Raw genomic sequence first — 15,684 nt, 5'->3', positions numbered from 1 at the left:
AAAGGATATTATGTTTTAGGAAGAATAAAAATATATATTTGTAAGTAGTGAAAACTGATATTCTTATGATCAGTATATTTTTTTTTGTAAATTCTATATTGAATCAAGGATATGAGTTATAAATTTCTAGATTAAATACAATTTTTCATCCATATATGTTTTCAATGTCAGAGTTCATATTTTTAATACCACAAGCGGCAGATAAAAACCCGCATCAAAACATCAACAATGCAAAATACATTTTAGTGAAGTCCTTTAGTTATGGAATCTGACAGTTCATATGTTCTTTGGGAATGCTGTCGTTTTATATTTCTCTCAGTTTATTCAGTGTTTAAAGCGTTTTATTATGTTTTAAAAACATTAATTTTAAAGATTTTGCCAAGAAAAGAAAAATCAGTTGCAGACGACGTAATCCTGATAACTGGTGGTGGAAGAGGAATTGGGAGGCAAATGGCCTTACAATTTTCTAAATTAAAACCTAAACATGTAAGTAGTCAATTTGTCTATAAAACTATGCTGTAGTACAAGTTATGATGTGCTAATACTCTGTCTCTACTCATGTTTTTACTAAAAACAATTACTGTAAATTCAGAAATTATTGCGTGCATTTATTATTGCGATTTTGTCAGTTTAGACTTAAATACGATTTTTATTTTTACGATTTTGAGAAAAATCCTGTTAAATTCATATCAAAAATTTCAAAATGCGAGTTTTTAAAATTTTTGCGTTTACACCTCAGTCGCATTTTTCGCAATAATAAAAACCTCGCATTAATTTCTGAATTTACAGTACACCTTATCGCAAAGGCCTCTGACAAGGCCACTTGAACTTTTGACGTCAACAACAATCACTTTTCCATTGTGGCGTCAGATATTTTGTTTTATGACGTCAAAATTTTAATTATGGGAACCTGTGTGATATCCAGTAATGGCGGACAAATATCGATAAGGTGTATTATCATGATTATTATAGTGACTATCTTACTAGTTTCTAGTTGTGTTTGTGAACTCAAAAGAATGAGTTTCATCACTTGAGATCATGATGCATAAATGTTTTGTTCTTTTAAATCTGTGATAAAAGAGGGAGAGTCCAACTGATAATTGATATGTATTCAGTCATACGTACGTAAATGTACCACAGTTTACCAAAAAATCCAAGGAACAATTTACTCTTACTGTGACATTCTAAAATGTACAGGAAAATGCATATATGTGAAAGTAGTCTTCAATTGATACAAATTAGGCAAGAGCTATAATGAGAGAGGGTAGGAAGGGTCCTGATCCCGAAATGCAGAGCTTATAAAACACGAAATCCTGGGCTTAAAAAAAAACAATCCTGGAGTCCTGATAAAGGTCCTATCCCCCCTCTATAATCATGATAATGCCTTTTGTCACAAATTGTAATTCCCTATGCACAAATTCATTAATTGATGATTGAAGCTTAAAATAAATATCAAATTGTTATCAGGTTATATTGACCTTTAGACTCCAGGAAACAACATTTTTTTCTGAACAATTTTGATGTCTTCAACAGTTCAAGCCTTTCATTCATTATTCATCACTTTCATCTATAGTAAGGTTACCATGGTTACATTTGTAGCAGATCAGGAGTGTTGAAATTGCAAAAACTGTAGCTTTTCCTGTTTTAAGTGTATAAAACTAGTCATTTTTTGGGCTCTTTTGCTGTTCGATGTTAGCCAATTAAGACTCTGTGTTGAAGACCGTACCTATATTATGATTTACATATACAGATTGTGACTTGGATTGAGGGTATGTCTCATTGGAACTCTTACCACACCTTCTTATATATATCTATATATTTATATATATTACAGTTTAACTTTAGCACAAAATATTTTCATGTGCCTTCATACAAAACCTTCTTTGGTCATGCATATATTTTACACCCCTGTAAATTATCAAAAAGACTAGGTTTTAATTCTTTTAAACTTGCAAGTGAAAGAAACTTGAAAAACATATGTACAGACTATTTTATTTGTCTTTAAGTTTACACAAAATGTTATATACATTGTAATGTAATTGATATAACATGATATATATGTAATACACCATTATGCTGGTATATTGTTCAATCAAATTTATATAAACTTTTACATCATCATGCTGGTTTAATTTCTACTGACACTGATATTAAGAAGCCATAAAAGTCAATTTTCAGATACCAGCATAAGAAATATGAGATATTTTGTTTCTTTTTCAGATAATTAAATCATTGTTTAACATTTTTTTATTTCATATATACTGAGTGCCAATGAAAACGCAACACTTGGTTTTTCAAAAATAAAATTTATATTAAATACGATAATCTTTCAAAACAAATTGCTCTTGAAAATTAACAATTCTAACAATAGATCATTATCACTGAACTAGTATATATTTGTTTAGGGGCCAGCTAAAGGACGCCTCCGGGTGCGGGAATTTCTCGCTACATTGAAGACCTGTTGGTGACCTTCTGCTGTTGTTTTTTTATTTTGGTCGGGTTGTTGTCTCTTTGACACATTCCCCATTTCCATTCTCAATTTTATCATTGATGAAATGAGATAATATTATTTGTTATCTACATTTTCTTGGAAAAAAAATATTGATAAATTTTGTATTTCTTGTGATTTATTTGTTTAGGAATTGTTTTGTCATGTTTAATAAATAAAAGTATGTGTATAAAAATACATCTTCGCTAGCCAAGGGTTACGATCCACTCCCGCTCTCTTGTGAAAGCGGGAGTGGATCGTAACCCTTGGCTAGCGAAGATGATAAAAATATAGACTTAGCAAATAATTCACTCATGATACATGTATCTCAAAATAAATTCCAAGTAAAACGTTCATTATATCTATCAATAGAACCAGGTTCATGAATAAAATAAGCGCATCATTTATTTAGAATGACAAACAAATACAGCACTAATATTGTTTGATTTCAATTGCATGGTGATCTTTAGAAAATAATATTTTGGTTAAGAATTCACATGTAATAAAAAAAATCAGTATGGCTAATTTCTTCAGAAAAGGTGTTTCCAGATGACATATGCATCTGATCACTGTTCCAATCGGTACCAAACTATGAGAGGAAAATCCTTCTAAGGAAGATATCAAATAAAAAGTACATTTAAATGAATTTGTCATAATAACTTCACCATTGTTAATGACAGAATGTTTTCCTTTAGTTTTACATGGTTTAGTCACATATTGAAAGCAAATTAAGAATTCAAATGATTTTGGGTACAGATAAACAATTGCAAAATAATATATTGCCTTTAATTGTCATTTGATTGCTAAAAAAAACTGGCTCATGATAAAGCTTTTTAGGAGGAAAAGTGGTGTAAGAACATCAGCTTGCTTACTGAAATTGGTTTCTATACTATCTCACTGTGCAGTTAGGATATTTTACCCCCTCTATACAACATGTGAAGATAAAATGATACAAGTATAAGATACATGTAGGCGATAAATTACTGATTGCTGATGAGACCATTAACCCTGTACTTAAAATATGTACATGGTGTAAGGGAATATCTATGACAAAAACAAATGTTAAGAGTTTGTATGTTACCTTGCACTAGTGAGACATTTCTCCCTGTGAATGGAAAGACAAACGTGAAAGTGAATTTTAATTTATACACACATTTAATTCTATATAACCATTTGATATTTACAGATTATTTTATGGGGAAGGAAGGAAGAGCCTTTACAGAAAACAACAGAAGATGTACAGAATCTTGGTGTGTCCTGTTCTTATTTTGTCTGTGATGTTTGTGACAGAGAACTTATCTATAAAACGGTAATTGTTAGAGAAGGCTTTTTTTGTTGCTTAAATATTTCTTCAACACAGATCTCCCCACTGATTTGTTATTTGTAAAGTTTCATGTTACAAGAATCAGTATAAAGAAGCATGCTTTATTATTTCAGGGAGAAGAAATAAAGAGTTCTATTGGTGATGTAACAATTCTAGTCAACAACGCCGGTATATTTAATGGTGCTCTAGTCTTAAATGATACAGAAGAAAATATACACAAAACTTTTGCAATAAATGCATTGGCACATATTTGGGTGAGTTTTCAAACTGTGATAATTGAATTTTATTTCAAAATCACTAAGGTATAAGCAGCAAAGGGCAGATAAAAAAGTTTTAGGTAATGGTAATGTATTTTTCATTTTTCTTTTAGTTCATTCAAAATTTTACTCCAGTCCTTTATTGGGGTCCTGTTGATTATTTGGTGTAAGGCCTTTAGCAATCAGCTTGTTGGCTATCCTTTGATCAGCTCTCTAACTTAATAAACCACTATTAGGAAATGGAGGATTCTTATTCAATTCGTTTGTAATGATAATTTTCATTAGACATTTAGAATGACAAACAAATACAGCACTAAAATTGTTTGATTTCAATAGCATGGTGATCTTTAGAAAAAACTTTTTGTCAATATTAAAACCATTCAAAAGTCTAAAAAGTTTTGCATCTGCCACTGAAAATCAATTAAGTTTATGAAAATCTAACAAAAATGACTAGTCTTTTAAAAATTTATGTTTCTTGCATGTGTGATATTTGGAAATTTTATGTTTTTGAAAATTAGAAAATTAATTTTAGTATGAAAATGATTTTAAATGACTTTTCATTTAAAAGTTATGTTTCGTCGTTATATTTTGTTTCAGAAGTAATAATGGTCTAGTATTATTTTGATTTGTTTCACAATAGGCCATACACAAATCAACTCTATAAGATCATTTCAAAATGTTAATAAGAACTGTAAAGATATTTCAAAATGTTTGTAAAAACTGTAAAGCTATACATTTTGATTGCAGGCATATAAAGCATTTCTGCCAGGAATGATATCCCAAGGCCGAGGACATATAGTTACAATCAGCTCTATGTTAGGGATCATGTCACTGAGAGGGGCCTCCAGTTATTGTGGGTCTAAGTTTATGACAACAGGGATATCAGAGGCCCTCCATTTAGAGCTTGAGGAATATCCAAATATACACCTTACTTCAGTACACTCATACCAGGTCCAGAATGACATGTTCCAGGACTTAAAACTAAGGTGAGACTATTAAAGTTTCAGGACTTAAAACTAAGGTAAGACTATTGAAGTTTCAGGACTTAAAACTAAGGTAAGACTATTGAAGTTTCAGGAATTAAAACTTAAGGTAAGAGTTGTAATGTAATGTCTCAGGACTAAGGAGGCTTGAGGGTACAAAAAGTTAAGCAAAATTTTAAACATTTTTTTTCATTTCAAATTTTATTTATTACACTATTAGTTGCTACTTTATGATATGATACAAAAATCAACCAAAAAAATCCATTCAATTTGATTTTAAAATGTTTAAATCACTGAAAAAGCTCCGAATTATCTCCCTTTGGTGCAAAAATAGATTTTTTTTTGCATTTAAATTGAAATATCTTTTTTAACTCATCTGTGACCTATACTTTTTATTATTTTTTTCTAACAAGCTGAACTTTAACTAAACAATTGTAAAATTTAAGCGATTTCTGTAATTTTTTATTTTTTTTATTTTGTTGTGATATTTAGTAACCTCTATTCCTCCTATAATTTCAACTGGAAAAAAGTACATTAACCAAAAATGCATGTTTCTTGACCCCAGTTTTGTCGAGCCAAAAAAGCAAGACATAGCGATCCTACATTCCCTCGTCATCATAGTCGTTGTCGGCAGTGTCCACAAATATTCACTCTGTGGTTAAAGTTTTTAAAGTTTTAATAACTTTCTTAAACTATTCTGGATTTCTACTTAACTTGGAGAGAAGCTTTTCATGAAAAGATAGTATACAGAAGTAAATTTAGTAAAAAAAAATCCTGTAGCCCTTTTCACAAAAAATCTTAAGTGTAAAATTAATCTTACGATAAAAATATTTAATTGAATTGTTAAGGAATATTTTAGACTTACAATAAATTTTACACTTAAGATTTTTTGTGAAAAGGGTTACTGTTTTTCCGTATTTTACTTATAAATGGACTTTTTTTTTTAACTGCTGGGAACCATTACATACTGAGGTTGATATTTTGATATGACATCAATAAACTCTATACAGTGTGATTCATTTTCAAAAGTGATTTAAAGCCAATAACAAGAATAAGTGGACCTTTAATTAGCTATAACAATTATGTTGTAATTACAGATTTCCTTGGCTGATACCACCTCTGTCAGAAGATTATGTGGCGAAAGCAACAGTCAGAGCAGTGCTTTGTAATGAAAAAATAATAATGATGCCAAGGATTATGTACCTGTTAGTACCATGCTTAAGGTATATATATATTATATGGGTTTACAGGTAATAAATCTTGTACAATTCTTCCAATTTTACATTTTTTTGTCTCTTCTGCTACGTCACAGAAAGAGACAGGAATTTCTAATCTCTGAAAGCGTAATCTTTTTCCAATTTCTTAAGGTAGAAGTACTAGATGCCTCAATCCTTGTATGCAGATATACCTTATGTTATGAAGTTTCTGCTCGTCATATGTCCATTGTCCTTCACCTCATTTTCATGGTTAAGTGACTGTTTGAAACACTTAGAGGTGCAGCTTTTGTCATGAGATATATTGACTTATCAAATAATATAATGTACGTAGGTAGCGGTAACTGTTAAGGTTACTTAAGTTTTCCTTAATTGTTAAGTCTATATTTCAGATACTATAAACAGTGATTAAATTATCAGATTGGTGTTTGGAATAATTGTCAGGTGAACATGTCTGTCAGGCAGGTTTCATATATTAGTTTTCGTGTTGTTTTCTGTTTTTGGGATATAATTGCTTTTAAGCAATCTGTAGACTTATACCATTGACTCAGGGCCATGCCCTTACGTCAACCGTTTTATTCTAAACATCAAGGAACATCTCAGATTCTTGAGATTGTCTTGCTTTAAATGGTATAAAAAACAAAAGGATTGAATTTAAACAACTGTCCTATAATGTTCTTCTCACAATCTTCATGTTTGGATATTTCCTTTGACTTGTATGCATGTTTTTAACAACACGGAAAATCAGAATTAAGCAGTATTTATATTTAGTGTTTTTATAAATTTAGAAACACGTCAGAGGGAATTCCCCAGTTTTGATAACATGCGAAGTTCCATGAATTCCGATCGATAAATCTATTTCTGTCATATAAGAACTGAAGTAGAGTTTTCTTAAATGTCACCGTTATGAAACTGATATTTGATATTGTACTTCCATAAAGAAATGGAGGTCCTTTAATTAACATTTAATATACGTCCTTGCTACTGTAACCGGAGAGCACGTATCTACTCTACAAATTCATATCATCACCACCGGGATTCGAACCCCGGTTGTCTGGGTGACAGTCAGTGCTTTAACCCACTGAGCCAAAGAATCGATTCCCTAGCTCAGTTGATTAAAACTGGCTATATATGTTCTACCTGTACTAAGGGGAAGCAACCCCGCTACACTATTCCCCCACCACAAGAGTCATCATATCTTCATATATGACTCTTGACAACACAAACCCTGGCTATACTCCAGATAACCATCATGGCTTTTTTAGTCCGGCGCCAAATGTAACCGGAGAGCACGTATCTACTCTACAAATTCATATCGTCACCACCGGGATTCGAACCCCGGTCGTCTGGGTGACAGTCAGTGCTTTAACCCACTGAGCCAAAGAATCGATTCCCTAGCTCAGTTGATTAAAACTGGCTATATATGTTCTACCTGTACTAAGGGGAAGCAACCCCGCTACACTACAAATCACAAGTCTAGGGTTTGTTTAGGTAATTATGCGCATGCGTATAGTTTTCTTGACTTGAAGGGGTATCAGATTGAATGTTGCTCTGGATTCCCCACTCCATCTATTCATTTGAAACTCACGAGGTCCTTTCTATGTCTATCTGCTATTGAGGGTTATTGTTGTTGCATAATTTTAAATCGTATGCATCATTTAAATTAAAATAAATGTAGTCCACAATGTAAAGGTGTAACTAGAACACCCCTTCAGGCAAAATGGAGTCTTCCATATTATCGCTTCGAGTTGTCTCCCTTCTGTAAGTAACTTTTGTCAAACGACCATACGTCGAGAAAAATTAACTTGTTCTGTCGATAGACGTCGTATTATATAAAAACCAATCGCAATTTAAACAGAGGAATGTGTACGGAAAGGAGTCATGCCCACTAACCCAAAGAAAATTAAATATTTAAAGAGTTAGGAATGGGGTTCCACATAGAATTCACGTAGGAAAATAGGTGATAAGGTACGAAGTGAAATACCTTCTCTCACTCTCAGTGACTGCTGTGGAAAGTAAACTTGGAATTGATAGTACAAAAATAAAACACAATAAGTACATTGTTCATACACTTGTATCGAGGATTGGCTACTTTTAAAGTTGATTAACTATTCAGATTACTTAAATTACATTTTACGAGCATTTTACACGTGCAGTTGAACTAATACATGTATCAAGGAAAACAATGGCAATTGTTTCCTTCAGAGCAATCTGCTCTTTGATTAAGATAATATAGGCAATAGATCTGCTCTCTTTGGTGTATGAAATTTGTATTGCAATAATTCAGAAACAGCAAATCAATGCTCATAGGATTTCTGAAGTTTGGCATCAAGCTTCATGTTAGCATGCTTTACCCTGTGATATAAAAAAGAAGATGTGGTATGATACCAAAGAGACAACTCTCCACAAGGGACCAAATGACACAGAAATTAACAACTTTTACATCTATGATCACTTATCAACTTTCTCTTTACTGAATACTTTAATCACGGGTATTATATAAATAGTGATAATAGCTAACAGTTGAACTTGTCTATAATCTGTGTTTGGTTTAATGCATTAACAATTGACTTTAAAATATTTTTAGCATATTTCCAGCGACGGCCATGGCTCCATTATTTAGATTTTTGGGTGTTGACTCAGCACTGGAAAGTGTGTTGGCACAGAAACAGAAAACAGAATAATCCTGTTAATCTGCTGTTATTTATGTGAAGCATTTATTGTTAACTGTTGTGGATGTCTCATTTAATACATAATATGTGAGCTTACTCACTCAAGTATGTGATGCTTGTATATTTATGTAGCTTTTTTTTATATTCTGTTTTGATGAAGTAATATAAAATTGTTATTTGTTTGAAATCATGAATTTTGTTAACATGCAGAGATCTGATATATATACTTAATCAGACAGAAAGAAAAACAAAGGAGTTAGAGTAACTATAAGACATCTAGAGGGAAAAATACAGTGTTCAACAACTGATAAGTGTCTAAACTATATGTCAAGTACTGAATTGTGAATAAAAAAAAAACCAATTATAACAATCAAATATTTGCCATAATACAAAATTCTTCAAGAAAGAACCATTATAGTTTATATCCGAAGATCTTTTTTAAACTCAAATTACTAAAAACCATGTATTGTTCAAAAATCAATGAAAACTGGGCACCCTTCAGGGGGAACTGGCCTTCATGGGAATTTAGATTTTCAGTGCAATAGATGAAACAAAACTGTGATCAAATATTTTAGGTCGGTAACAGTAATGAAACCACTGGATCAGGAAATTATTTTCCTGGAATTATATTTGTCGTTTGTTATCCAATTTTTATGCTCCACCTACGATAGAAGAGGGGCATTATGTTTTTCTGGTCTGTACATCCGTCCGTCTGTTCATCCATCCGTTTGTCCGTCCGTTCGTCCCACTTCAGGTTAAAGTTTTTGGTCAAGGTAGTTTTGGATGAAGTTGAAGTCCAATCAACTTGAAACTTAGTATACATGTTCCCTGTGATATGATCTTTATAATTTAAATGCCAAATTACAGTTTTTACCCCAATTTCATGGTCCACTAAACATAGAAAATGATAGTGCGAGTGGGGCATCCGTGTACTATGGACACATTCTTGTTTGGATTTTAAATGGAGATTTGTGAATATATATACTAGAACTGTTATACTGTGGAGTCATTATTATTCGTTGGATGCCAATTTTCATGGGTTTCATGGGAAGACTTGAACAACTATTTTCAATGTCTAACATTGTATTAATTTCCAAAAGTCATATGCAGTCGAAGGCAAAATCATGGAATCAAATATCAACAAGGTTAAAATATTTTCCCAATCAATGAAAATGTGGAACCTTCGAAAATAAATGGTAAATAAGAAAAATGTCTCATTAATTCATTTTCTTCTTGTTTTCACCACATGTAGTGAAAGAGTGAGTCCTTGTCAGTATTAATGTTTTAAGGTAGCACAATACAAAGATTTTTTTGCTTCCAATCTCCAACCTTTAAAATGCTGTTACTTTCTTAAAACTGCATATAAATTAATAAAGGAGGTATATATAGATAGATAAAAGATTAATCCTTTAAATGAATGCAATATTTTTGTTATGCACTCATTATGAAATCAATTATTATGCAATTAGTGGCAAAATCTTGGTTAGTTCATTTGAATGAATTTAGCTCTTTCATCTCTATAACTACACAAGAAATTTTAACGTTATCTTAATCAACACAGCAGGAGCTACAAAAGGGTGTCTCAAATAATCGCTATCATTTTCCATTCTCTCATAAATTTGTAATTAGTGTAAACATCCTTACCACATAAAAGTAGATAATGTTTGATTAGGTGTAAAATTTGATCTATACATTCTATCAGAAATCTGAGACACGCTTTTGTAGATAATGGCTCTAGGAACAACATATAATAAAATCAACCCTCTCGAGGGATTCACGAAGAAGCTAATTTCAATTGAAAGTGGAAATGTCTTGTAAAATTTTGTAGACACAGTTATTATTATAATTGATTACATAATTGTTGTATAATAGTATTATAATAATACTAACATTGCAGTGGCGGATCCAGAAATTTTCATAAGTGGGGGCCCACTGACTGACCTAAGAGGGGGGCCGCTCCTGTCACGCTTCAGTGATTCCCTATATTAGCAACCAAATTAAATCCGCCTCTGCATTGCATTAATTTGAAAGAGTAATCTGTAGTTATCCAAAACTACCACTTTTATAAATTTCAAGCATTATAAAGAAAGTTACAGCATTTGAAAACTGTGGAATTGGAGGTATAGAATCTTTGTATTGTGCTACCTTAAATGACTTATGATATGTTGTACATCATTGATATGAGGTTTACAAATTTTCAATCATCCACAAATATTAATTGCTTACTGCATACAAATGTCTGCCCTCTAAGTTATGCTTCATTGACCTTAAAATTTAAATACGAAATTTTTTGATTATGTATGTTTAAGAAAAATAATGTTATAATAATTAAGCTAAGGTTTGATGTGATTGATAATGATGGGAGTTTATATCATTTTTGACTGGTCTTACCACACTTGCACAGTTTTTTTTATATATATATATAAGGTGACTGGGGTGGAGTGTCCTCAAATTTGAATAACTCATCAGATACACCATTTTGAAGTAATAGATGAAAATAAGTCTAGATCTTTAATGAAATGTGCAAATTTTGAGAGCAGTATGTAATTCATGTGAAAGATTTTTCATGTTAATGTTGAAAATTATGTGTTTTATCATATTTATAGCTGTTTTTACTGTAAAAAAAACACATAATTTTTGTTTAATTCATTTTTTCCCCAAACTTTACCACAGAAGGGAAGATTATATATGAACTTCGATAAAGTAATTTTTATAACAGAAAGTTTTGTGAATTAACCTATTTTGACATAAGAGCTTAGTATTCTCATGTTTTATCTTAAAATGCTATGTTGTAGTTTTATATTTGTCACACAAAATTGGATTTAACATTTTCAAATGTTTACTATTTTGATTGTATGCGTGCATTTAGATAAAAAAAAAAAGTGAAGTGTTGTTTGAAATTTTATTGTACATGTAGTAGAAGCATAATGTGAATACATGCATTTGCAAGGTCAATATTTTTGTTATGCTCTACTAATTTTGAAGTTAATTAGATTATTCAATGTAAAGTGTTGTTTTTTATCAAGCTTATGCTAAATAGTACTTAAAATCTTGAGAACTTAGTGAAAATCATAAATAAAATGAAAATTTTATGGGTGGTTAAAAAAAAATCTCCATGCCATCCCCCCATGAATTTGAATCTGGAACACCCCTTAATTCGTCATGTCAAAATCTAAAGAATCATGGGTAATTGCATTGTTCGTACCCCAAAATGAAAATAATGTCACATCATTGGTTGAATTTCCACTGTTTATGACATTTTTAACCAATCACAATGTTTTGGTGTACACTTTTGAAAATATTACCCAGGATACATTAGATTCTGAAACAGCGAATTGGAGAATTAATATGATATTCTTATATGTATGCTGCTTATCTCTGTGATGACTTTATATTTTGTAATGTGCCATTTTCCTTACTAATTACAATCAAGAGCAATGTGTTACATGCCCAGTATGCAAGATTAAACTTATGCAGTTTCATACGTCTTTTTTTTAATCTTTTGTACAACAAATGATTCAACAGCAAAGGGTATATTGTATATGGTATTGTAGTGAGCATTCCTAGGCAGCATGTCCTTATGCCATATATTGCTGTTTTGGTCATAAACGGTATCTCCCTCTGTATAGGTTGGATTGTGAAAGACTTATGACAGCAGTGTAAATGCTGATTTCAACATTTGGTTTATAATATAAAAAATCCATAAATGTGAGACATATCTCTCTGTGTCAACAGTTTATTATGACTAACAAATGTTGCAGGATCTCAATTTGACGACTTCAAGTCTAAACATAATTATGCATCCTTACTTCCAATTTATATATGATCCAGCTAGCCATGCTATTACTGGTGACCCAATCATTGTCAATAACACTTATCTGTGAAATGTGTTATCCAAAGTCCAGAAATACCTGTATTGTGAGCCTAAATTTATCAGTTGAAAAAAAAAGTTAGATCACAAAAATACTGAACTCTGAGGAAAATTCAATCAGAAAGTCCCTAATCAAATGGCAAAATCAAATGACAAAACACATCAAACGAATGGACAACAACTATCATATTCCTGACTTGGTACAGGCATTTTTAAATATTGAAAATGATGGATTGAATAGATATAGGAAGATGTGGTGTGAGTGCCAATGAGACAACTCTCCATCCAAATAACAATTTGAAAATTAAACCATTATAGGTTAAAGTACGGCCTTCAACACGGAGCATTGGCTCACACCGAACAACAAGCTATAAAGGGCCCCAAAATTACTAGTGTACAACCATTCAAACGGGAAAACCAACCTTGTTTTATAGTGCTAAACCTCTCACTTAGACGATAGTCCAATCAAATTTAATAATATTGATAATGATGTGTGAACAAAACAAAAGGACAATAGGTAAAAATGTCACAAAAATACTGAACTCAGTCAAGTATAATGTCGGTCAATGTTTTGAATTCGAGAAAGAAGACGTATTACTCTTTTCAAATGTATTAATTAAGGCTTTTAGGTCCTTGATACAAATCAGAACTAAAAACTGAATAATTCTATGATTACATATGTTGCATCAAGACCCAAATGTTGCAAAACACATGTCTTACCTCAATGAGAAATATGTTGCTGTCCTCGCAGATAAAGCCACAAACAACATCGTTTTTGTGTGAAATACACATTACATTAGGCATGCACTGCTTGTTAAATGAACAAGGTATTGACACTCCTTTTGAAACTCAGCATATACCCCATGATAGGATATACAAAGGTCTGTTCTACCTTCCTTTGGAATTTCAACCAAAGATGAAGATTTAGATCCTTCTTCACAGTATTGAATACCTAATCTACATAAGTGTCCTTGCAAACAACGTTAAAAATCTGGGTCTTCCAAGTGCTCCTTGAAACCTTTTAATAAATGATTACAATCAATTCTATCAGCAATCAAACTAATTGTAGCAGTGGCGCGAATCAAGAAAGAGGGATGAAAGATACTCATAGATCGAAAAGAAACTGACCAAGCCATGGCTAAAAATAAAAATACAAACAGACAAAAAGGAGGATACTTAAACATCCCAAAGGTCTTTGAGAGAACATACAATCTAATATGAAAAATTAGAGCATGTGGTATGATTGCCAATGAGACAACTATCCAAAAGAGACAAAGCGACACAGATATATAACATGTATATATAGGTCACCACGACCTTAAACAATTAGCAAAGCCCATACTGCATAGTCAGCTATAAAAGGCCCCAAAATGACAAATGTAAAACAATTCCAAAAAAAACAAACTAACTGCCTAATTTCACTGATGTAAAAAATAATGAACGGAAAAAAATATGTTACACAGCAACAAACGACAACCACTGAATTACAGGCTCCTGACTTCATCGTGCAATAGTATTAAAACATTTGACTTTTCGTCGCGTAACAAAAATATTCCAAACTGAAAGAGTTAGTTCTGCTTTGTTTCATAAAAGAAGTTGACCAAAGTAGATACAAGGATTTAGTCTTATGAAGGGATAAATCGTTCTTTGTGAAAAAAATCACTCCGATAAGAAAAAACAATCTCTGAAACTAACATTATTTAAATGCTCGAATACTCGATTGACAACATATTTGTTCATTTGGAGGCCATGGTTTTTCAACAAGCAATCGGCATTCCAATGGGAACCAACTGTGCTCTTCTTGCCAACCTGTTCCTCTATTTATAGAAGGGTTACTCGTAAAGGAAGGAAGAAAGGAATTTAGCAGTATCCTTTATCTTTATTTTCCGCTGTATACATGATGTTCTCTCCCTAAATAATCAAATTTTGTGACTGTTGAACGCATCTATCCCATCAACCTTTAAATAAAGGATGCAACAGATACAGTCACATGTAGACATTGACAATGACTCAGGGTCGATTGAAAATAAAGCTTTAAGATAAAAGAGGTGATTTCAGCTTCCCATTTGTGAACTTTCTCTTTCTATGTAGCAACATCCCTGCAATACCTGCATACAGATTATATATCTCCCAGTTGAGACTATATTCCAGGGCTTATATATTCTATCTTGATTTTCAAGATAGAAGGTTACTGCTCACAAGAACGATATACAAACTAGAAATCCAATTAATGAGGTTGGTATTATCCAGTATCAAGGTCTCAACACCACGGGGGCCTAGTGTGGAGCAGGATCTGCTTACCCTTCCAGAGCACCTGAGTTCACCCACAGTTTTTGGTAGGGTTTGTATTGCTAAGTCTTTTGTTTTCTATGTTGTGACTTGTGAACTATTATTTGGTTTTTTTTTCTTTTCTTTTGTAGCCATGGCATTGTCAGATTATTTTCATTGAATTTTGGGAATATTATTTAAAATTGATTCATTGGAATGAAAGGCTGAATTGATTTATTGGAATGTAAAGCTATGTTGATTCATTTGAATGTAAGGTTGTATTGATTCATTTGAATATAAAGTTGTATTGATTAATTGGAATGTAAGGTTGTATTGATTCATTTGACTATAAAGTTGTATTGATTAATTGGAATGTAAGGCTGTATTGATTCATTGGAATGTAAGGCTGCATTGATTTATTAGAATGTAAAGCTGCATTGATTTTTTGGAATGTAAGGCTGAATTGATTCATTGGAATGTAAGGCTGAATTGATTCATATGAATGAAAGGCTGTATTGATTTATTCGAATGTAGGACTGTATTGATTCATTGGAATGTTATGCTGTATTGATTTATTGGAATGTAAGGCTGAATTGATGTATTGGAA

General features: G+C 31.9%; 1 protein-coding gene across 1 annotated transcript; it reads left to right on the top strand.

Moving 5' to 3' along the window:
* Positions 1-188: 188 nt before the first annotated feature.
* On the top strand, positions 189-10,810 carry LOC134692838 (short-chain dehydrogenase/reductase 3-like). The gene is made up of 6 exons (XM_063553431.1): positions 189-486; positions 3,675-3,797; positions 3,926-4,066; positions 4,817-5,055; positions 6,150-6,275; positions 8,854-10,810. The coding sequence occupies exons 1-6, from the start codon at positions 262-264 to the stop codon at positions 8,948-8,950; spliced, it is 951 nt and encodes a 316-aa protein (XP_063409501.1). The 5' UTR covers positions 189-261; the 3' UTR covers positions 8,951-10,810.
* The last annotated feature ends 4,874 nt before the right edge of the window (positions 10,811-15,684 follow it).

The sequence above is a fragment of the Mytilus trossulus genome, chromosome 12 (assembly GCF_036588685.1).
Source record: "Mytilus trossulus isolate FHL-02 chromosome 12, PNRI_Mtr1.1.1.hap1, whole genome shotgun sequence".
In the NCBI taxonomy this organism is placed as follows: domain Eukaryota; kingdom Metazoa; phylum Mollusca; class Bivalvia; order Mytilida; family Mytilidae; genus Mytilus; species Mytilus trossulus.
The sequence above is the reverse complement of the archived record's forward strand: the minus strand, read 5'-3'. Positions and strand labels throughout refer to the sequence as shown.